Here is a 25673-nt window from a genome sequence, read left to right on the forward strand (position 1 = left end):
ATTGTTTACGGAAGCTATGGTACCAAGAGCTCTGATACCATGAAGGTATCAGTGCCTTAGGCACACAAAATATGAAGAACAGAACTGAGCTTAGTGGAGAAGCATGATGAAATGTAGAGAAGAGATGAAACTAAAAATTGAGAGAGGAATGGAGAGTTCTGTTATTGAGCTGAGTGAAAGTGAATCAGAAAGTGTTAATTACAAGTAAACTTTAGCTATTTATAGCTAGAGGATAATACAACTGAATTGATAACTAACTGAAGCTTTTGGAAGCTAGTAACTAACTGACTAACTGAAACTTGCAGCTGAGGCTTGTAACTAATTCTAACTGAATTATCTTCACACCAGTGCACATGCTTCTCAACTGGTTTTATCACAGCTTAATACATTCATCACCCACATTTGTATATCAGACATTTGTATATCCGTAAAACACAAAAATATTTTTAAAGATTATTTTTTATTAATAAATATTAATAAAATTTATTTTTTATTCTTTTAAATATGTTTGCTCTTAAAATAATATATATATATATATATATATATATTTGTCAAAGATAGGGAAATTCGAACCTGTAACCTTTTAGGTGAGTATGAAAAGACTATGCAATTTGAGTTATAACTCATTAGCTACTGTTAAAATAATATTAAACATACTTTTCTTAAATAATAAATCAAAACAATACAATATATATGATCATTATTAGTTGAAATAAAATATAAAAAATATCAACAATAGTTATTATTATGCATAATAAAAATATACTGAAATTAATTACTATATAATGAGATATTTTATTAAACTCAAAATATTGATACACAAATTTCTGTTAGAAAGTAATAAACCATGTTATAAATCTAAACAACAAAAAATATTACGAATTACAAATCTCCACAAGATCCAGATGCTATTCTTTCTTCTATCTTTAACAATCTGTTGTCTCTCTCCCAATTTTCACATTTTGCTTTTGCAACCAAGGGTTCCTCCACAGCTGAAAGGGAATTAATTAGCGTGACCATGATCCCTATACCAAAAAAGATGTGATTAGATGTCATACAAAAAATAGAAATAGAATAAAAATACACTGAATTCCCAGGGCATTCAGAGAATTTTGAAAAGAATAAAAATCGAAATAGAAATGTATATGGAATACTTTATAAGTTTATATAGTCAATTAAAGAAACATTAGGCATAAACAATAGCATAAATACCTTTATAACATTTAAATGAAAAAAAAGCCACAAACTTCACCAGTACAACAATAATAAAATTTTCAAGGGAGTGAAAACATGAGATGGCATATTTTGCAAGTGGCATCTTACCTCTACTAGCCATCCATCCACCACAAATACATCGAGGGAGTAGTCATCAGTGGTGGAGAAAACATAAGCTCCATGGATGTTAAGCCCAATATTGGACAGCAAAGCTGACAGCTAAAGAAAACAGTACCCATAAAAAAATCATGCAATATATCAAGTAAATTTTTAGTCATAAACAGAAATTGAATTTTCCGCTTAAAAGATCAACCGAATTAAACAACAATTACACAAAGGGAATCCCAATTTCCACCTCCAATCTCTTATGTAAAATTCACGCCAGCTTAGTCAACACCTGATCTCCAGAATTTATAATGTCTAGAATTAAAGATTATCAAATCCAGCCTAATCAACACCTGATTCTCTTGTCAATTTTTCTAAAAGGAGCACCATCCTTGCAAACAGCTATTCCCTTTTCCAAGAACTCTCGAGTTACCTGCAAACATTATGTAAAATGATTTACTCAATAACTAATCTAAATTATTTCTTAACTAGCATTGCTAATGAGGTATTAAATTTGTCCATGTTACAAGGAATGGAAATATATAAAAGATTAACAATATAACGGTGTATAGATCATAATGACACCCCAAAAAAATTACCCACCGGTCAAGAACTATTTACCACAACAAGATTTTTCATTTCATTAGTGACTTTCTCGCAGAAAAATATCTTTGACGTGTCCCCATGTACAATTAGCAAAGCATACAATTACTTGATAATTAACAATAATAAAGAGAAATCAGAGGGAAAGCAGAAGATCAACTATGCAAGCAGAAGGACTAATGAAAAAAATTTGTACATATATATATTATAGTGAGTTATGGAATTAGTGTGAATGTAGGATCGTAATATAAAAATGGGACAAAATAATCCCATGACCTTTTCAGGGCTTTAAGTCTCCCCCTATTACATTCTATTAGGAGTTTAACTACACTATTATGCTGCTTATTCCCCGTCAATATTGATGCAGTATATTTTGAACACTATCCTATACTATCTTGGCCCTTTCTATTCCTTACTTGGACCCCTTCATTTCCCTCTTTATTTGTTCTTTTATGTACTCTACTAATAGGTGGTGCAACATGTGAGGTCCTACCAGATTATGTATACACTTTATTTTGGGATTACTAATTACTTAATCCCAACCCTAAGCACTTTCTTGAACATACATATAATTATAATTCTTAAAACAGTGAGAATGACAATTAAGAATGTAGTTCAAGTTGATTTCTATTTTCTGGATATAAGGGAATTCACCGAAAGGCAATTAAGAAAGTGATCTATTCACTAAATAAATTTTTAGGTATACTATCACATCAATATTAATAATGTCACCATTGTACAGAAAAGAGATAAATGTCATTGGCTTATGAGTGATATGCATACCAAGGATAAAGTGAAAAAAGAAATTAATAATTATGTATATAGAGAGAGGCTTATGAAACCTGTAACTGCCTAGAATCGGGTATTCCATGATGTGCACACAATTTTTGGAAATCCACCATAACCAAGGGGTGAGGGATAAGCACCAGCATCAATTATCATCTGATGCACTGTTTTATTAATTTCTTTAGTTGTAACAGACGGCTGACAATATAAACAAAAATAACATCAGATATAGAAAGGAAAGGTTTGTACACTACTTTACATAAAGGCATAAGACAGAACGGAAAAAACATATCAAACAAAAATAACATAACTTGCCACTTGAATAATTAAATTAAAATCCAAACGAGGTCAACTAAGTCAAGGTACTCTTCACAGATCCAAGGACTAAGTCAATGGTCAACTTGTTTGCATCAAATGAAGCAGCATTTAACAATGCCTTTATTAGTGCCATCACTAAATTGGGTAGGGTTGGTGTCTTAACTAGTAATTAAGGTGAAATTAGGATTGATTGCACCAGGCCCCACTAAACAAATCAAATCTAGTAGTACTTTCCTTTTTGATGTTGTATGTACCTATAAATCCCTCAAAACTCTTGTTATGTCAGAAAATAATCCTAGTCTGTTGTCTGCACACAATTCTAGCCTGACTCCCTGCATTTTAATAATCATGGTTCATTACTTAAGTACCTAATTAATTATTAGTAATTGGTGGAGTTTAATTACCTCACAAAGCCGACATTCTATGGCTGCTTTTAAACAGTTAATTACTCTTTCCTTCTTGCTTGCTGTGTTCAAAGCATATCCGTCTATATGCCTGATGAAATACTCCTGTATAAAAGCAAATTCCAAAATAATTAAATTAGTTAATTCATCATTAAGATCACTGAGTAGAATATCTTGTTTAAAATTTTTTTTGCATATATAAATACCTGAAATGCATAGGCTTCATCGGAGATATGAAAAAAGCTCTTACAATCTAAGCAATACACTTCCAGCGTGTTGAACAAGCTCGTAGAGATAAAAAATGGAAACGTCATGCCTGCTCTCGTCTTTGAAGAACAACTCCAACCTCCTAAACTCACTGAACGCTCTCTTATCTAATTCAAGCACAAGCACAACATAAATAAATAAAAAAAAGCATGATTTAAAGGACTAATTGAGTATGAATAGTTTGTAAGGGCAACAGAGAAATTATACACAGTTCATAGTATTTTATAGAAAGGTGTTGAATATAGAGAAAGTGAGAAACACTACTTGTGCTTTCTTACCTTGCCAATTAAAACAGATTTGGCTTTCTTGAAGCTGGAACCAAGCTTTTCATATTCAGGGGCAAGCTTTTTATAGTTCCCACACTTATGGTAATAAAAAAGTGGTATGAGAAACACAGATCAAGAATTAAGACAAAAAATGTGCATCTTATCTTTGCTGGATCGCCATGATGAATCACCCAAAAGAGTGAAAACCTGGCAACTATATATATAACAAACTCAGAACCTTCAGTTGGCACAAAAAAAGTCTCGTTGGTACCCTCACACTCTCTAGTGTCAATTATATAGAGATCTTATCATCTAATAACTTATATTAATGGAATCAAATCAAAGAATATAAAGTTAAACATCTATTAATCTATAAAATCAAAGAGAAAAAGGACAATAACACATTCTATTTGAACTGTATACTGAACTAAACCCTAGATAAGGTAAAAATGAATCAACAAAGGAACCAAAAATGAATTGGTGATTATTTTATTTTATTACCAAGAAGCGTAGAACTCAACAAGTGCTCCTTTGTCCTGGCCAACCTCCTTCTCAAAGTTATCTTCGGTGAGCCCAACAACATCGTCTGCAGAGACAAATACAAAGTCGAGAGCAAACACTAATACTCCCAACACTAAACCCCTGCTCCAGATCTGTGCACGCGTCAAAGTGTTAGAGGTGTCCGGGGTTAATTAATGGTCTAATTATTCTGCCTATTTACAAAGATCGAAGCATAAAAGTGGAACCAGATATTGCGAAGCTCAATTTCGTATTCTAATAATTCTAATTCATCCTATCAAATAAATATTTCAGAATAACAGTAACAATTAAATTTCAGCAATGTATATTAAACCAAAAAGAATTGGGAAAAAAGCAGGTTACGATAGAATACAAATTAGGAGCACAAGAATCAGAATTGAGAAGGAGATTTAGAAACTCGTACCTGATAACTAGAGCGCGATTCAGATTTTAATCAAAATCAGTACTAGCTTGTTCGAGAAAAGGATTCAGATCACGATTAACATTGATATGAAAACTTGGAAGAGATTTGAGCGACGAAGAAGAAGAAGAAGAAGAAGAAGAAGGGTGTGTGGTTCTCGGAGTGAAGCACTGACAGTAGTTTGTGTGAGGTAGAGTGGCGAGACTCCCAGAGTCATATGTTTTTGGTTTAGTAATTAGTAGTTTAAGTTTGTTGTTATTTTTAAAATTTTAGTTGTTTTTTAGTGGCCATAGTTTAAATTACCATTAAAGTTTATAGTATTAATGATAAATATACAATTGCCACTAAAAAATAGTTGTAAAAAGAAAATTATGACAATAATATTATGGCCGTTAAAAGTTTGTCGCTAAAATTTTTTTTTCTTGTAGTGTATGTATAAATATTAAATAAGGTTTAGATATACAAGTCACGGTGGCTTTCTTTTCAGGCATTTGCATGGTTGCGTGTGCACTTGTGTTTTGCATGACAATGCAAAAGCCCCGTGCCTTGTTGGAAATTCCCCCACCAATTAAGGCTTATTATATATTATTTAGTAACATTAATATAAAAAATGTTAAAACTGTTCATAATTTATTATTTTTAATTTAATAATTCAATAATATATTTTAATTTATATTTTTAAATACTAATAACGAAGTAATAGCCAAAAATAATAAATTTTTGTAACACTCTAACATTCTTCTTATATCTTAACATATTGCTCAGCTTAGAACTCTGTTTTGTATGAAACAACATTCTATATAACTATAAAGTCATCTCATTGCGGTTCTAAGAAACTTCTCAAACTTGACCATAGCACTTATATTCTCTATCAACTCAAACAAATATTCGCAATCAATGAATTAAGTAATCAATTGCATGTGTTAAATACGTTAATTTGTCCAAAAAAGGAAAACAACTATCTACACTCCTTTTTTGATTAATAATTATAGCTCGATCTATTCAATTAGGCTACTATATCATCAATTACTTTGGATAAAAATATAGAGAAGAAAATGAAAAACTGTGGACTCGCTCTTCAAGTGGATCAAAAACTCTACACACCAAGAATTCCATGCATATGACCAATTCAAATATATGAACAACTAAAATTAAATATCTCCATAGTCAATGTTAAGTATCTTAGTGTGTCCAGAGAGAATATATATCCTATTTATAAATAAAAAATAAAATCTAAACATAGTAAAAAAATTAATCTTATATCAATCAAACTGTTAAAAATATAATTATTTATATATTTTTTTATCTGTTTATATTTTTAAAAAAAATAATATTCAAAACTTTTGTGACTGAAAATTTTAAAATATAATCCTTATTATCCCATAAAAAAATCAGCCTAGAAATTATACAAAAATTTTAAGTAAACTTAGACAATATTTTAAACATTTTATAATGTTATTTGATTCTAAGTTCTAGCAGTCAAAATCAAATTTTAAACTATATCATGAAACGTATCAAGTCAGAGAATTAGGCACATCAAAAGTCACTAGCTAATAATATAAATAGCAACATCAAACGTGAGATATAACTCACTACTATTTCTCTTGCAAATAATCAATAAGTTGTTAACAAACCATGATGAGGGTTCTAAAGATTGTTTTAGCATTGTTTCTTCTTCTTTCTATACTTCATGTTCAGCCAAACCAAGCAAGTAGGGTTATGAATATGAAGAAGCAATTAGGGCAGATGCAAACTCTAGACAAGGGTCCTACCCCGCCCTCGAGGCCGTCGACCTGCACATCCATCCCTGGCAGCGGCGGCAATAATTGCCCGCCGGTGAATGAAATGAATGTTGCCGGCAACGTTATTCGTCATCCGCCTATCGGCTCCGCCTTCAATTAGGTGTTTCATTAAATCAACAATGAAATATTCTTTTAATGAAGCAAGGAAAGTACCATGATTATTATTATTCTTGGTTACACAAGCTTTGTAACTAGAAATTATTATTGTTTTATTTGTTATTTTTTCATTTGTTTTTGTTCTTGTTGTGATTGACGATGATAGTTTCATAATTTATTTTATTATATTCTTAATCATATATATATATATATATATATAAGAAAAATAAAAGGCAAGCGTATGCATATTGTATGGTTTAATTTATGTAGCTACTCTAGTTCTGTACTATTAAACTTTACAACGGAATAATACACCATTATTTCTTATATATGTTTATTTGATTAAAATGATATAATTTCTCTCTCAATAATAACTTGCTTAACCTCACTTTTTTTATTGAATGTATGTCGAGGCTTGCATCAGAGGCGAAACTTAGTTGAAACAATGGACCATAGTTTTTCCAAATTTTTTATAAAAAAATTAATAGTATTTAAAAAATAATAATAATTTAGTTATCTCAAATATTTTATTATGGCTTAAAATATTTATCTTTAATTTTTCAAAAAATACCATTATAAATTATTTTATATTTTTAATCTATAAAATTATTTATTTATTATCTTATTAATAACAAACTTAAAAAATAATTATATTTATAAATTTTATTTTAATATAAATATTATTATTAAATTTTAATTTTAAATTTTTTGTCCTTCCAAAATTTTGTTCAAGCTCGGCCACTTTGCATGATTTTTAATTCAAATATTTTTATGGGTGAAGTCAAATAAAATCATTTTTAGAACTCCTTGGCTTTAATAATAGTGTATATATAGGTGTTAAGGATAGCAACATTCACTCAAGTAATTAAAGGTTAGTATTCTCAATAGAAAATGCTAATATTCACTATTATAATTAAGGTGAAGATTTATGATTTACGATTAATCTTCATCCTTATTGGAAAAACTTTGGAAAAAAGTGTATGATCCTTTTGTTATTATTTAAATGAATAAGATTTTACTACCTTGTGTTTTAAATGCATATATTAAAAATATAATAATAAAAAAATTTTAATATTTTTAATATATTTAAAATATTAAAAAAATTAATTTTTGTGATAATTTTTATAAAATATTTTTTTATAGTATATATGTTAAGCTATGTTTTTAGGATATAAGTTAGCAAAATTTAAATGAATAATGGGGTTTAAAAGTGTACAAATATTAAATTATGGTGATTTCTTCTAAATCCATGGCAATTTTATGGGTAATTTACCCTTGCATATGTGTCATCATCTCAGTCATTAATCAAAAAAATATTCAACCTTTCATTAATTGATGCATTAAATGTTTTCACACTACATTGTATTTTATATTATTTACATTATACCCCATGACGTATTTATACTTGATGCAATACGCAAATAGTTGATTTTACAAATCTCTCCCCAAATACCATACAAATCAAAACCTTCCCCAAATACCATTTCAATGTGTACAGCTTCTTCTTCTACCTCTCAAAAGACACTTCAAAGGAACTGCTTCATTCTTCAACCTCACTACTTCTTTTACCCTTCTACGATCTCACTTCTTCTTCTTCTCTACCCTTCCTGTGGGTTATGGGTTTAATTTTTCCGGCGACCCACTCCTAAAACCTTCCCCAGATACTCCTGTAGTATCCACAGCTTCTTCGTCTACCTCAGTGCTTCTTCTACCCTCCCCTTAACTTAAGCGTTTGATTTTTCCGACGACCCACTCGCAAAACCTTCACCAAATACCGCTGTAATGTCCACAGCCTCTTTTTCTACCTCGTTCCTCTTATTTCAAGGTCAGTCATTGTCAGGAACAGATTTTTCCGAACCCCGTGGAAGACCCTGCCTACTGCGTCTTCGTCCAGGGTTACGCGGGTGTCATTTTCTGTGATTTACCGTTGAAGAACGTGACTCATCCCCTTGCTAGCAAGGTTCCGGCGACCCACGTGCAGAACACTCTCGGAAAACCCTTGTAAGCCCTACTGCTTCTTCATCTAGGTCATTCATTCATTTTTTTTTGTTTTTTTAGCCAATTTGCGTGATTTGTTCTGTTAATCACTTTCTGTAATCACCGTTCATCGAAGAAGATTGATTCAATTTCGAATGCAATAGATGATGATAGTTGTCCATGGTGGTGTTAAATGTTAATCAGATCGATGGCCAGTGATGCATGCTCCTCAAACACGAGACGAGGAATAGGGGGAGCTGGCGGACAACGGGAACTAAGAGCTGGAAATGCAACCTCAAGTTCGCTGCAACCTCAGGATGTAATAGATGGTGTGGCCCCAAAATGCTTCTGTGAAAAATATGCCATCAGTTACATGTCAAAGACAGACACCAACCCAAATAGGTTATTTTTTGGATGCCCATTATTAAAGATAACCACGCAATTCTTTATGTATGAGAACTAAGATTATGCTAAAATTTGATTAAAATTTGAATTTTCTGGAATGGAGCTTTAGACTCTATATTTTGGTTATTCTCCACCTTGCTCAAGTTGTTGTGGTTGTGATTTTGAATTGTTGGGAATTGCATGCCTATTGGTTATGAAAATGATTTGATTTTGTTATGGATGTGATGTTAAATTGGGTTGATTTTGTATATGATTTGATATTGGTGCTGGTTAATTTTGATGAATGACTGAGAATTGGGAAAAAGTTGATTTATTCAAAATAGATCTACCTAGATTAAAAATCATGATTGTGACAAGAATTGACATGGTACCTGATCTGATATTAAAAATGGATGCTAAAATTTGAAAGGATTTTATAGATGTAGAATTTAGGGATTAATTACAGTGACGTATGTGGATTAGACTGAATTGGAGTATTTTGTAACCCCTTACATTAATTGTGTTCTATTCGTTGTAGGTGACAGAAGCACATTGCAAATTCTTTCTCTGGGTTGATGACCACATTGTTAGGGTCAGAGCGGGGGAGGCTACAAGGGGATCGGGTGACGGGAAGCAGAATGATGTTAGAGAACATTTGGGAATGGATAACTTGATAGACCATGTAGAGGAAAGAATAGAAAAACTAGAGAAGCTGCTGAACAAGAAAAGTAGAGAAACAGAGTTGAGGAAAAAGGCTAGAGAAGCAGCTGCAAGAGACATGGAGGCTTCATCAACAACGTCTATTGATTAGCTGCAAACCAGAACCCGAAGCACCTCGATTAGGTTCAGAAACTTAAGAATAATTTCCTTCTTTGCTGAAAATTGCTACTAGAATATAGAGACACAAATGTTTGAAGCTTTGAAAGCAAAAATTGTCGAAGACGTTTATTTGATTTGGGCAACATGGTTGGAATTTGTTTATGTTTCTAGTTACGTGTTTTTGTTTTACCTATAGATACGTATATGTTTTATGGTATTTTTTTTGTGACTTAGTTATCAAAGTTTCCTACTAATTTCAGTAGCATATGAAGGCTAATATGTTGTAGTAAGTCAGCCTGAATACCAGAAAATAGCAACATTTTTATTAGTGAAACGAATGCTTAAGATTGCAGTCATGTTATAACTCAATCTCCGGCAATTCTATAAGAGTAGGAAGGTGAAGGGCATGACAATATACACGGATGATTTGGTGACTTCCATGACAAATCATGCAGCCACCACAATAGATAATTGACAAGATCTGTTTTTCTTCTTATGTACTAGTGTGCAGCATAAATTTTAAGTTGTGAGAGAATGAAGAAGCTGAAAGTAAACTAGAATGTTATGTTAGGCTTTGGAAATTTGTTGAATTGCAACTTGTTAGTCAAGTTTAATTGCTTTCCTTTCAGAAAATTTCCTGCATAGGTTTTGAAATTCCTAATCTCTTGAACCTAAAAAAATCTTAACACTTGTAGTTTATTTGATCATGATGGATGGCCAGTGCTTTGTTCTAATACACATAAATTGTTCAGCAAGCTATTATGCTTGAAATAAGCTAGCCTGTCTGTTACATAATGGATTTTAAAGGCTTCATCTCATTAGGTATTGAAGTTGTAGATCATCATCTTTATACCCTTGCACATGTGGTATAATACTCCAATTGAAAGATCTGATTTTTTAAAAAACCATAACTTCCCATTATTGCTGAATCCTTTGTTTGCTCAATTTGTTTGACTTTATTCACCCCTTCATGCACTTGTTTGAATTCCTATTACTCTATAATCCAAAGTAAATGAACGAGTGCTAACGGGTTGATCATTTCAGCGACATGGCCATCGAGGAAGAGTGCAACCTGGGGTTTGTTCATGGAGTGCTAATGGCTTATTGCAGGTCTTACCAGGTTACCATGTACTGGGTTGCTCTGTTTTTCTTCTTATAAAGTAATATTCAACGAGTATATGGCTTATTGCAGGTTTTACCGTGCACTGGGCTAGGTTCTGCCATCGTCCAACAAAGCAGTGGTGTATACAACTGTTCTCCTAAAACCCAGGGCCAGCATGTAAGTTTCTCTTGTAACATTGCCCGTTTATATGTCTGTTTATATGTCATCTTTTTTGGTCGAATCGTGTTACATAGGAAAACTTTGGTCAAATTATAGGTCAAATTGTCTCGATTCACAATTATCCCGTATGAGTTCTGGTTAGGTATTAAGGTGTAACATACTATATGATCAAAGGTCATCGAAATTTTTTTTCCCCAGTGTTTGTTACTTTAATTAACTGAATATTTAGTCTTTCTGTCATACTTGGGATTGGGCTCGGTCAACTAACCTGGAAAGACATTTATTTTTTGGTAGTTCAAGTCTATCTAAAAGTAAAGTGGGCTATCTATCAATCTGGGCCAACTACAAAAACAATTAGTGGATAATTCAAGTGAGGATTAATGCAGCAGCTGGCTTGAAACCTGTTAAGCCCATCTCTCTCCGGAATTTTAAAAGAAAACCAAGTTTTTCCAGGTAACTATTTATTCCATTCATGTGTGTGTTAACCGTTAATTTGATCAATGTTTTTTTGGAATAGCATTTCTTGATTGAATATTCGCGTAAAATGTTAGTAGGTTAACTGTTATTTCTCACATAATCCCTATACTAGGATGGTTAGAAACAGAATAACACCATTATAAATCTCCTGTACATGAGGAACACCACATGACACATGGAATTAGATAGATTGAGGTTATTATGCCACCATTTCTCTTAATTTTGGATCTTTCAAACCAATCTAAAACATACAATTGTTAAGACAAACTGAAAGAAAAAAACACTAGGAATTAACCATTGTCATAACAGTTCTAGGGATTCCATTAACAAAAAGAAAAACATAATTAACATCAACCGGAGTGCTAAACAAAGAGTTTCAACCAAGTTCCACAATACATGTAGTCGGAGTATATCTAAATGTCAATTATTTCTAGACAGGAAAAATTCCTGCAAAATACTTGAGTGTAGACCTTACTGTGATCGGGTGTGGCGTTTCTGGGTATCGCCATGCTCTCCTCACCAATAGATTTCTAGTGCCATGTTCGATGTCATATTCTGTCAACACAAGCTCTCTGTACCTGTAATTGACGAGTAACTCTCTTTCCTTTGAATTTTTCACCAACAAAAGTAGGTTATCATCCACGAATAGTATTGGATTTTCTCTGATGCTTCGACTCGCAAACCTGCAGTATTGCTCTAATATTCTATTTCCATCCGCGTCTTTATTCAAGTGCCAAATTGCTGCGACATAACCAAATTCGTTGTGTGTATGAGCCAGGAGTGCAACTTTTTCCTTGTGGGTTAGTAAATTGTGAACGGTATATATTGCACTTACTGGGATAGACACCTCGCTAAATGATTCATCTTCAACACTGTAACATAAAATAGACTTGGGTGTAGCATAGCTATCTCCTATACCAGTTATCCAATACGCATGACCATTATTAAAAACAGAGTTAGGGTCAATTTTTCTACACCAGGGAGACAATCAACGCAGTGAAACCATGTAGAACGCCTTGAATAATATCTAGAGAAAAAAACGTAGGCATCAGCTAGGTCCCTTTTGCACATATGTATGATTGTGTATGCATCTGAGTTAGGAACATGACCGAAACCATATACTGGGAAATACGATCTACCGTGGTCCCTGTGGGGGTCGGAAATTTCTCTAGAGCGTTGTGTTGTCGGATTCCATACCAAAAGTCTTGTGTCGTCTTGTTCACGGGAGAACTTGAAACATATGTTCCCCTTTGACACTCCCACAATACGAAACCAACCATGGATGCCAACTCCGAAAGGTTGCTGAACATGCACTTCTCCAGAAGCAGCATTCACTATATATAGTGAATCTGAACCCATTAACAGTAGCGAGTATCCAACATGAAACAAAACATGTTGATCTAACACTTTCTGCCTTCGCATGTGGTGTATGCATGTCTCTGGTTGGCGTAGCTGTCGGTGCCAGAATTTATTCAAGCACATACATCTCCCTACAGCTTTGGCACTACTACGCAGGAAGATTTCTTGTAGCAGTTCTTCCGGAATAATCGGCAAGGGAAGTTGGAATTTAGCCATTTTACCAGACGCGCGTTTCATTGTCTTGGTTTTCGGTTGTGTTTACTTTGTAGTTTTTGAATTGTTGAAGTCTGTTGCTCTCTTTTAAGTAATGAACCTAAATTAGTCTAACTTATTAATTGTGTGAGATATTGCATCCAACGAGAATTGATGACGCAGAATATTGTATTTACCGGTGTTATCGTAACCTGTTTGAACTAGGTGTTTAGTACCATTAAATTTGTCTCGTCTACCCAAGTTTTTGCCTACCCTATTAAATAAATTCCGTTGGAATTCCAACATACTCCAATAAGCTTATCTTTGATTTTCTCTTTTTTTTAGTTTGAAATTAGAAGCAGCCGCAAATATTCCCTATTAAGTTTTAATTGGCTACTATAGTCACTAATCTGTTTACTTGATTTCCAATTTTGTTTGCCTTATCACAACATTACAACCCCTCATCCTAAAGAAAACCATATTACTCCCAATTTAATCATTTCCGCAGATTCAGCATAAAGTATTTCCAATACCTAATTAGGCTATTACCAGTTTCCATGCCACACCCTCATCCATGTAGCCATAGGTAAACAACATTCAAGTTTTCCACATGATAAAGTATTTGTTACCAAATTCTCTTACAAATAATGACCGGAATAAAAAATACTGCTGATGGTAGACTTCTGTGAGACTTGATCAAAAATAAACCCATTGATGTATATGCATTAACAAAATAACGAAGTCCAACACCATAATTTATATTCAAAAAATCAAAGCTATTACACAGAATACCAATCGAAGATTTCCACAAAAGTAAACATGTACATATTGACATGGCTACCGAAACACTATTACAAAATATTAGTTCACCAATAAACCTTAAACAACTTAATTTCTCATCTTATCTCCTACGATGATGGTGTTATCTGGTTCACAGACGAATCGGAAGAGTCAGATGGCGAATTTTGTCCATACCTCCTACTAGGTCCTGCGACTGCCCTCTTACTAGGTCCTGCCACTGCACCTCCCCCCTGTTGACGGCGGTTGAACCTACAGTAATTTTGGAAATTTTATTATACAACAATGAATATAATAAAGTCTGTAGAGTTACTTTCCTAAGTAAACAAGTTATTGTTACCTTGACTCGTGAGAACGCGGTGGTGAACCTTGTTGCCTCCCATGCGGCCGGCGTAATAACCTTTCGTTCTCAAACGCAGCCACCTGTTCATCCTTGTTGAAGTGTACGTTGCATCTGTTCGCCAGCCAGTGTTTGATTTGGTCCGGCAATACGTTGGAGGCATACATCTCATCAACGGCTATGGGCATTTCTACCGAACGACTATGGTCCCATGCAAGCATGTAGAAGATACCCCAACCTACGTAACTGAGTTCCAGCATAAGCCGTGGAGTTGGTCGAAAGAGATTTCTTATCCTCCCCATGTCGGCTGCTTTGATCCAGTACTTATTACCGTCTCTAGTTGGGTAGATATGGAGACAGTTGTCTTGTCTGTCTATTAAGTACAGATCACTGGTTGTGAAGAACGAAAAGTGCCATACAATGTGCTGTGGAATCCTTACATATTCCTATAGTCAGAGAAACAAAAATTAGATGTTAAATAGATATTGAAAAAAATTAGATAAAAAAACGTAAAGAGAAGTAGCGTCTATGGCGTCAGAAGTAAACTTACATCTGTTGGGAATAGGTTTAGGACGAAAGTCTGGTCCGGGCATCTTCTCACGTTCCTTAAGGCACTGACGTAACTAGCCGGTAGCCACCACGAACCAAATGATGAAAAGTCAGTATTGTTAAAAATAAGAAACCATGGAAGGACAGAATCGAAACTTTAGAAGTAATCAATGTTAAAAAGAACAAACCATGCAAAGACATATGGTCATGTGTGTGGAAAAAATCAGTTAGCAAAAAGAAAAAAATAGTTATCTGCTTACCGAAATTCTGGCTCCATCTTTGTTTGCTAATATTAGTGAGTAGTCTCTGAAGTTGATAGGCGCGGTGAGTGAATTAGGAGAGGGTTTACAATGGTGTTGTCAAATGATTTTCTCTAGGAAGTCAAGTTTTACTTTTAAAGAGGGTAAAACCAGACGTCACACCGGTCGGAAAATGAAGTTGAAGGGATATATTGAAGCCATCCATTAGGATTCAAACCTCATCACTAATCTAACCTTTTCACAAATCTAAACTAAATAATAAATACACATAATAAACTCTATTTGAATTGTATTACTCCTATTTTGGTAAAGGTAAATGTAGTTTAATAACCATTCATTGGTATACGTATCACTAGATGAATAAACATAACGAAGGTTACAGTTAATAAATTTAAAAAAGTTTAACAAGTTTAATATTGTGTTCATATTTAGGTAAATTATTGAAATCAAGTTTACTAAGTTGTTTTACAAAATATACGAAATCATGCAAACCTTTCTTTATTAACATTATCAGAATGTGCCGTTCCATTCAAAAATTAACATAAAGTACTTCAAATAACATAATCATAATTTTTACGACCCAGTAGCTTTTTCCCAATCAGTAAGCCCAACACAAAACGTCAATTAAAAGTTAACATAAAGTACTTCAAATAACATAACCAGAATAACTTATTCAAAGCATTATAGTATTAAAAGTCTATGCCTTAGGTATAAATAACTCAGAGCATACTTCCTAACCCCTTAACCAATCGCTCTTCTTTTTTAGACATTTCGTTGTAGTATTTCTTTGCTGCCTCAAGGACTTCCTAGGATTTCAAATTGAACGGATTCATGACCAGATCAATAGCCAGCCGTAATCTAGTGCTATCATTTACCTAAGAGGAAAAACAAAAAAATTCAGACGCATAGGTTAGATTAAAATTTTGAGATAATATATGAAACCATGAAACCAATTTTATTTTATAATTACCTTAATATTGTAGTTACGTATACTCCTCCATTGGCACTCCCTCATCCAGGTTGTCACCCAAACTCCATAATCATTCCTTGTATATGTAAAAAAAGTTTATTGCAGTCTATAACCAACTTAATTTCTAAGGAAAAAAATTCATAGCAGACGAAATGGTATTGTAAAAAAATATTATCTTCCATAACCAAGGCTGGCAGGATAATCAATGTATAGCACTATTACAAGGTCAATAAATATGTTAGCGGTCTCTTTTACTTGTGCAGAAGGAAAATGTATTCATCACACGTTAGCAAATTCATTGATGTATCTCAGTAATTCAGAACTCAACAATCAATAATAACTTATAAGGTTTCTTACGAGTCATCGTTCTGCTCGCCAATCTCTGCAGGGTGTATTATAGGATACTCCGAAATTACTGGTCTGTGTGTTGTTTGGTTAGCATAGAAGGTCGAGTCATCAAGCATCTCCTCAATAAACAGTGCCTGTAATCAAAGTAAAATTTAATTCAGTTGTCAACTCTGGTGTCTGTTGAATCAACTTAGAATTTACTTCCGCCTATTAGAAATTTTGAAACACTACCATTAGCTTCGCACAACGACAGCGCCTGGTTCTGCTTGAGACGCATGGTTTAGAATCCAGTAATATTAGATGTCTTTTTTCAATGTCAATTACAAGCAGGTACCAGTGCATGTTATCCTCATTCATCGGAACAAAAATATACCAAAAATATACACAAACAAGTTATATTGGAATAAGATTTTTTACTTACATTATCATATATTACGAGAATTAAATTACATAGTTACCTTGCATAACGATTCAAACTCTCCCATGTATTCCTCAGCGTAATAGCGTTTCAAAGTCTTTAGGAAGTGAGTCCAATTAAGGGCAAATTGCTGAAATATGATTTTTCATAAACATGTATAAGATCAATTGAAACCAGGAGATGGAGATTCTCTTAATGGTTTTCACTCACCGAAAATGTAGTGGGTAAAAATCATAAGCAGGGAAAACCGGTGTCCTTGCGTGCATCACACATGAGCATGCTAGATGTGAGGTTTATGATCTGCTTCAGCGTTCATTGATTGACGGCCAATAAGAAAAAATATAAACATATATTCCCTTGTTAAAATTATTTTATATGTTAGGAATTTCATTTATGAAATTAACGAATGCTAATGACTGAAAAATCCATACCTCGTCCACCAATGGTTTGTTTGGCAGTAGAGTATACATGACTCTCCTATTAGCGTGCCACAATTTTGTCTGTGAGATTATCTCCGAATTCAATTCTTTATCCTCCAGTCTGAACCGAAGATGTAGGCTACGACTGAAACTTCATCCTTGCACAGTGCCATATCAGCTGGGGGACGGAACAGAACAGGCTTCCACTGATACAACGAAAACTAAGCCGTTAGTTATTAATAGTTAACTAGCACAACAAATCTCTAACACTTACTTAACATGATATAACCCATCGCAGGTATCTTTGTGGTTTCCTTCACTAGTGGCAATTTTCTGTCAGCGGGGTTGAAGTAGCTAACATATACAGCCTTGTCTAAGCTACTCGTTATAACTGGTTATGTAGCTGTCTTCTTTCCAGTACCATCATCGCTGAACAAACTTCGGCGAATAACATAATCATCTGGCGGTGTCTGTTCACACTTCGGAGACATTGAACAACACTTTGTAGCCATATGCGATATTGAATCCGCGGCTTGATAAATGCTGGACATGTTGGATCTAATCTTCTTGGAGGAATCCAGATTCCTCTCAAGAGTACCGGATGGCATGCTGAATCCGCTCATGATCACAGGCATGACTGTAGGGTTGAAGGTATCGGGCGGACCATTCTGAAGATTAATCATTTGTGGCATAGTTCCAAACACAGGATAACACGTCTTGGTCTGGGAAGCAATCTGGTTTGAAAGTGTATTCATCATCGTGGACATTTGCGTTACAACTTCTTTTAGGGAAGGTTCTACGACTGTAGTTTTACCGAAGTCGTCGCCTATCTCTTTGCTGGCTCCACCGTTAAAATTTACATGTAGTCGCTGGTCATGCATGGTGCTTCCTCGGAGACTATGAGAAACAAAACTTAAAAATATGAATACTTTATATTCGGAATCGTTTAAAAGGACATCACTAGTTTGTCGAAATGTAATTTAATTCTAACCTTGATGACAGTTCTATCACTTCCTTGTCGACAACTTTTCTTGATATTTTTCTACCTTGTTCCTTTTTGGCTTCGTCGTCTCCCTTTTCTATTTTTTGTGTTGAGCGTCGCTTTACTCTGGCAGCCATTGGGTGTTTTAGCTGTTTAATTTTTTTATTAAAAAAATATGAAAAATACTGCAACATGTTCAGTTAATGAGTTGCACTCCACTAGCAAGCACAATTTCTTAAAAGAATAACAAACATGGTAGGTTGTCCCTACTATTCAAAGGAGTTTTGACAGTTGAGTGATATTTGGCTATAGACCTCTAATATATGAGGCAGTTTACGTTTCCAATTTATATTCCTAAATTATTGAAAAAAAATAATTTACATAAAAATCTTTTTTCTAATTGGTAAAAGATAAGGCTCCAACCAAATTTTTTTTAAAATTATTTCCGTTTAGTCAAGGTATCGATCCTTGGATCTATTTAAAGTTATTCAGCTCAATACATTTGTTTAATTTCCTGTGCTGTAGTCAAAGCTATTAAACATTTTCTGGTCACCGTTTATTTTTTTCTTTAACCAATCCGTTTCTGGAAGATTTATTTTAATTTTCATAATGAATGCTTGTCTCCATTAAGTTGCTCATAAACTAATATGTTCATATAACAGAATTGTGTTTGTTGTTATCTCTTATTATCACACACTTGGTCAAAGATTTATTCCGCAACAAAGTTTAATGCGACGACTAAACACTCGAAAAGGTTAGCATGAAAATAATACACGTATTTGCTGCTAGCTCGAGAAAAGGGAAATTTTTTTCCATTTCCTATGAGTTATATTCCTTTTCATTAACTATGTGTATACCATTACCTGTCTCCCACACAGATCTTTGATTTTTCGTTTGTCATGGTCACTCATCATCTAACTTATGGTGCATCCTAATTTATTGCGTAATAACTTTTTTGCTCTCCACCTTTAGGCCCGTTGCCTATCACTTATAGGAGACTGAACTTCCCATCCCTCATCGCAAAGCACTTCCTTCCCCGGAAGATATTAACGAAACTTAAAACTAACTTTAGTAATGTGTTTGGAACTTTTTTAGTAGCATAACATTGGATATACTCACTATAAAACTCGAACCATTAACTCGAAGACATTAAAACTAGTCAGTAGTGTGTGTTTGGATTACATTTTACAAATGGGAGTTTGATTAAAATTGATTCTGCAAGCTTGATTTGATGAAAAGTAAGTTTGTCTTAAAGTGATTTACGTTTGGCAATCTTGCATCAAAATGAATCATAGTAAAATAAGTGTTGTTTGGATTATACTGCTCAAAATCACTTTTAGATAAAAAATTACTAAAATGTAGACCAACTTAAATAATTTTCGTATATTATCAACTTAATTTAATAATTGAATAGATCTTATTAATTAATTCTATAATAAAATTAATATTTATACACTAAAATAAAAATAATATATAAAATTGGCAGAATGTATTTTTAATTTAAACTAACAAAATATAAATTTTAGAGAGTACTAAAAATAATAAAAAAAATTATTATTTATCTTGGTAGTAATTAAATAAATCCAACAAATGTTTATGATATTTTTTATATAGTATATTTTTATTACACTTAGTACTCTTTTTAGTATGCTATTATTGATTATTTTATTATTTACAATTATTTTTTGTTTAATTTACTTTACCTACTAGAATCAACAAATCATATCATAAAAAGATAATAAAAATAATACAAAAAAATTACAATTATAAAAGTGTATAATATCAAATAAATAATAATAAAAAAAGAGTTAATGTAAACAAAAATAATAAGAATTCCATAAATAACATAATAACATTGAACCGTACACACTGGACCGTGCGAATTGAACCGGAAACCGGCAATCAATAAACAATATACACGAAGCCGTTAACTAAAAGACCTAGCGATCAAACCGCGAACCCTAAACCGTTAACATTGAACCGGAAACCGCCAAACGAAAAACCATAGGCACAGAACCATTCATGATAAGACCTAACGACCAACCGTGAACCCTAAACCGAACACATCGAACGGGAAACCGCCAAACAATAAACCACGGGCATGAAGACCATTCAGTCTGAGATCTAGTCACTTGACCGGACACATTGATCCGTGCGCATTGAACCGGAAACTGGCATACAATAAACAATATACATGAAGCCGTTCACTAAAAGACCAAGCGATCAAACTGCGAACCCTAAACCGTACACGATGAACCAGAAACCGCCAAACGATAAACCATAGACACAGAACCATTCATGATAAGACCTAACGACCAACCCGTGAACCATAAACTGTACACGATAAACCGAAAACCGCCAAACGATAAACCATAAACACAGGACCATTCATGATAAGACCTACTGACCAACTCGTACACATTGAACCGTACGCATTGAACCGTAAACCACCAAACAAAAAACCAAAGGCACAGAACCATTCACCTAAGACCTAACGACTAAACCGCGAACCCTAAACCGTTCACGATGAACCAGCAACAGCCATTCGATAAACCATTAGCACGAAACCGTTCACTCTAAGGCCTATTCACTAAAACCGTACACACTGGACCGTGTGAATTGAACCGAAAACCGGCAAACAATAAACAATATAGACGAAGCCGTTCACTAAAAGACCTAGCGATCAACCCGTGAACCCTAAATCGTTAACATTGAACCGGAAACCGCCAAACAAAAAACCAGAGGCACAGAACCATTCATGATAAGACCTAACGACCAACCCGTGAACCATAAACCGTACACGATGAACCGAAAACCGCCAAACGATAAACCATAGACATAGGACCATTCATGATAAGACCTACTAAGCAACTCGTACGCATTGAACCATACGCATTGAACCGTAAACCACCAAACGATAAACCAGAGGCACAGAACCATTCACCCTAAGACCTAACGACCAAACCGCGAACCCTAAATCGTTCCCGATGAACCAGCAACAGCCATACGATAAACCATTAGCACGAAACCGTTCACTCTAAGGCCTATTCACTAAAACCGTACACACTGGACCGTGCGAATTGAACCGGAAACCGACAAACAATAAACAATATAGACGAAGCCGTTCACTAAAAGACCTAGCGATCAACCCGTGAACCCTAAACTGTTAACATTGAACCGGAAACCGCCAAACGAAAAACCAGAGCACAGAACCATTCATGATAAGACCTAACGACCAACCCGTGAACCATAAACCGTACACGATGAACCGGAAACCGCCAAACGATAAACCATATACACAGGACCATTCATGAAAAGACCTACTGAGCAACTCGTACACATTGAACCGTACGCATTGAACCGTAAACCACCAAACGATAAACCAAAGGCACAGAACCATTCACCCTAAGACCTAACGACCAAACCGCGAACCCTAAACCGTTCCCGATGAACCAGCAACAGCCATACGATAAACCATTAGCACGAAACCGTTCACTCTAAGGCCTATTCACTAAAACCGTACACACTGGACCATGCGAATTGAACCGGAAACCGGCAAACAATAAACAATATAGACGAAGCCGTTCACTAAAAGACCTAGCGATCAACCCGTGAACCCTAAACCGTTAACATTGAACTGGAAACCGCCAAACGAAAAACCAGAGGCACAGAACCATTCATGATAAGACCTAACGACCAACCCGTGAACCCTAAACCGTACACGATGAACCGGAAACCGCCAAACAAGAAACCATTAGCACGAAACCGTTCACTCTAAGGCCTATTCACTAAAACCGTACACACTGGACCGTGCACATTGAACCAAAAACCGGTAAACAATAAACAATATACACGAATCCGTTCACTAAAAGACCAAGCGATCAAACCGCGAATCCTAAACCATAGACGATGAACCGGAAACTGCCAAACGATAAACCAGTGGTACGGAACCATTCACTATAAGATCTAACGACCAAACCCCGAACCCTAAACCGTACACGTTGAACCGAAAACCGCCATACAAGATACCATTAGCACGAAACCATTCAGTCAAAGACCTATTCACTAAACCATAAACATTGGACCGTGCGCATTGAACCGAAAATCGGCAATCATTAAACAATATACACGAAGCCGTTCACTAAAAGACCTAGCGATCATTCACTGTAAGACCCTAAACCATTAACCCTATCAGAAATTTTTTTTCATTTATTTCAATTACTACCAACATAAATATTAAACTTTTTGTTAATGATTCTCATTTCTCTCTAAAATTTATGTTTTATTAGTTTTAATTAAAAATATATTTTCCACTTTTTATATATTATTTTTATTTTGGTCTATAAATATTAATTTTATTAGAGAATTAATTAGTAAGATCTATTCAGTTATGTAAATTAAAATGATAATATAGTATACAAAAATTATTACTGCTTATGCTAAATAACCTATTATGATTCATAGAATATGGCGAGGTTTACCCAATTTAATTTCAATTTCGCCTTACTAGATAAAGTTACACATGTTCTTTTTCAAGAAGAAACTATAAACCGCACCTAGTGGTATCAATAAAATCATATACATGTATACAACTAATTAAGGCCATTAAATAATATTCCATTTAGGTAGGTGGTGGTTAGTTAGGACTACGAGCAAGAAATGGTGCAATAAAGTGGAGACCATGTGCATGCTACAAGAAGGAGGAAAGAGTTGGTGGTCTAAGCATAAAAAACTACAACTACAAACTATATGCTTACAAATTCTAACCCATACAACATGGATATTAGAAGAAGCCCTCAACCATGGCAATCGAATGTTTGGAAATGTTCATGGAATTGATCGAACTGCATTCAGGATGCTTACGCAAGTCCTTCACCGTGAAGTTAAACAGTCCCTGATGGTCATGCATTTCTACTGTCAATGGAGACAATGGGACTGAATGGTATTGTGCAAACAGCCATAAAAAATGAAGGCTGGTTTATGAACAGTCTTGTCGATGAATGTGTCATCTGTTTGCAATGCCTACTATCTCATGAGTTCTCTGGGTTGTAGAGAAGTCCAGAAAACTCGAAACCCTCGGACACATGCTGAAAACTGAGCTCACGTTATACCAGGTTCATAGGATGAGATCCGTCCTCTAATCTAATTCCCGATACCCTATCAACCATTTGCGCTAGAATTCTAGGCGACATAACGATGGATGCCGTGTGGTTGGAGTACCAGAGGATCCTAAAGAACTACTGGGTTTCAACACACAGGACCAGTGCATATCGGTTGCACCAGAGGCATTGAGTAGACATAACAATGGCCAAGATTGCATATGCAACAAGGAGGAAGGCAAACTAAGCAAGATAAGGGAAAGCAGAAGTACGTCTACAAGGAGTGGATGACGCGGAACGTCCAAAGACACTGACCGTATGCTTCGGTCGAGAGTCCATGCCCACTGCAGATGGCATTGCTGAGTTTTTCTGCAACATGTTTGGTCATGTGGTTCAAAGGGTGACAGTCATTCCTCGAGGGACAAAGACTCGGGTGATTTTTCTTTCGTTCTTTTCAACGACCATCAATCCCGCGCATTATCATGGGGAAAAATGTCGTTCATCATACCATACAGGCATGAAATGTTGGATCAGATGGTGGACAGAACACATTATCGCTGTGTGAATTAGTCATACAATATACATAAAGGTTAGTGTCTTTTTTCAAAATAATCTATTCAACAAAATCTTACTTGTTAAGGGAGATGAAATGTACGTTATAGGCTCATTTTTAATATCCAAGTTAGATTATCTTTCCATGTTACTTGATTCTGTTAATAGAATCTTGATCAATCCGGTTCCTTATTCGGCTGTGGTCATGAAGTTTAAATTGGAAATAACAAACTCTACGACCATTAATTAAGTTAATGTCGTTTGGAGTCCTTCACCATCTACCTCCCAAACACAGATATTATTATGTACTTGAACTTGCTGGGACTAACGTAGGAGACATACCAGAAATGTTTTTTGGAAATATATTACTTGAAGTTCACCTTTTTTAGTTGGTCATTTTAAATTCGGACCGGTGTATGTGGCAGACAATTTGTGTATAAGTTTTAATTTTTTCGTGGGCCCTAAAGCTGTTGTTAGGAAAAAAAATCTTTCTAAAACGTCAAGGATTATACACTATGACCAAAAATTCAAATACATTTAAGTGGGCCAATGACAATGTACTTGTTTTGGAAATCTAGTACGTTTCTTTTTTTTCTTAACTTTTTTCAAACCCAAAACCGGGAGAGTGCTCCAACTAAAGAATAACAAAGTTAAGAAATCAAATAAACCCAGCATTCTCGAGGGAATACAATATTGTGACAATGATTTTGTTATGGCCACAAACAAATCTTAAACAAGAAGAATAGTAAACCTATATTTTCATGGTAAAACTGATTGTTTAACATGTTAAGGGAAATTTTTTTCATCTGTAATGCTTAACATAATCCATTGTTTTCCCACATACTAATGTTATCATATATGATACGTGCGAAAAGTATCATTTGCATTCAGTAGCATTGTATTTGCATGCAGTAGCAGTCAGTATCTGGTTGATACACTGCTGATAACCAAACGTAGTCGCAATAAAATAGAAAGCAACATATGCACCATAAATACAAACCATAGTATATCATAACTGATCACCAAATGTCAAACACATTACATCAAATACAAAATAACACATTAAGGATAACATTTTGATTAATTACACTACACAGGAAAGTTTATAGGTCTGCATAAATCTGTTAATTTGACCGCTGGTTAACAGACGATTCATGAGAGGTCTGGGGTCGCTGTCGCTTACTAGGACCTGCCTCAACCCCCCCACCATGTTGCCTCTTGTTTACACTGTAGTTGAGTTAAAAAAATTTAAGCATAAAACATGAAAACGTGAGAAATTAGACCAGAAAATAATGGTCCATTATTACTCACCCTGACTGCTGAGTATCGAAATATTGCTGTTGTTGAATCCGGCGGTGATTCCTAATCTCGGTCTGGTAGACTCTAAGTTGGGCTTCTTTGTTGAAGTAAGCCCCGCACACCGAAGCTAAGCGTTGAACGATATAGTCAGGCAAAACCTTGCCGCATACAGTTCATCAACAACACACGGAGTTCATCTTTCCGGTTAATATCCCGGACGAGCATGTAGAATACTCCCCAGCCGACGTACCTAAGCTCCACACTCAGCAAAGAACTTCGTCTGTACATGCGCCGTATCCTCCCTAAATCAGCTCCCTTTATCCAAAACCTGTTACCTTCTTGCTTGG

The 25673-nt window shown here is 34.6% G+C and overlaps 1 protein-coding gene and 1 long non-coding RNA gene across 14 annotated transcripts; one reads left to right on the forward strand and one right to left on the reverse strand.

Moving 5' to 3' along the window:
- Positions 1-775: 775 nt before the first annotated feature.
- LOC112711315 (uncharacterized) lies at positions 776-5335 on the reverse strand. 13 transcript variants are annotated; one of them, XR_011865973.1, is made up of 10 exons: positions 4908-5335; positions 4466-4617; positions 3977-4060; positions 3638-3805; positions 3432-3536; positions 3282-3359; positions 2766-2907; positions 1674-1753; positions 1324-1434; positions 776-1025 (listed from the first exon to the last, which is right to left on the reverse strand). XR_011865973.1 is itself a non-coding variant. In XM_072203302.1 (8 exons), the coding sequence occupies exons 4-7, from the start codon at positions 3743-3745 to the stop codon at positions 1329-1331; spliced, it is 399 nt and encodes a 132-aa protein (XP_072059403.1). In that variant the 5' UTR covers positions 3746-3805; positions 3977-4060; positions 4466-4617; positions 4908-5335; the 3' UTR covers positions 776-1025; positions 1324-1328. The 13 variants fall into 13 exon arrangements, 3 of the variants coding, with proteins under 3 accessions (XP_072059403.1, XP_025619730.1, XP_072059404.1); XR_011865972.1 differs by having other exon boundaries at positions 1571-1753; XR_011865968.1 differs by lacking the exon at positions 3282-3359.
- A 2616-nt stretch (positions 5336-7951) lies between these two features.
- On the forward strand, positions 7952-10445 carry LOC140175347 (uncharacterized). Its single transcript, XR_011865974.1, has 3 exons — positions 7952-8803; positions 8984-9181; positions 9702-10445. It is a non-coding gene; the product is annotated as an uncharacterized lncRNA (long non-coding RNA).
- The last annotated feature ends 15228 nt before the right edge of the window (positions 10446-25673 follow it).

Source organism: Arachis hypogaea, chromosome 9 (genome assembly GCF_003086295.3).
Source record: "Arachis hypogaea cultivar Tifrunner chromosome 9, arahy.Tifrunner.gnm2.J5K5, whole genome shotgun sequence".
Lineage (NCBI taxonomy): Eukaryota > Viridiplantae > Streptophyta > Magnoliopsida > Fabales > Fabaceae > Arachis > Arachis hypogaea.

Bases quoted from the DNA above. Each gene is read 5' to 3' on its own strand.
- LOC112711315 (XM_072203302.1), bottom strand. From the start codon at position 3,745: ATGACGTTTCCATTTTTTATCTCTACGAGCTTGTTCAACACGCTGGAA. The intron at 1,754-3,431 runs GTAATTAAACTC...TAATGTTTGCAG, and splicing joins TAGAATGTCGGCTTTGTGAG to GTAACTCGAGAGTTCTTGGA. The intron at 1,435-1,673 runs GTGTTGATTAGG...TGTTTTCTTTAG, and splicing joins AAAATTGACAAGAGAATCAG to CTGTCAGCTTTGCTGTCCAA.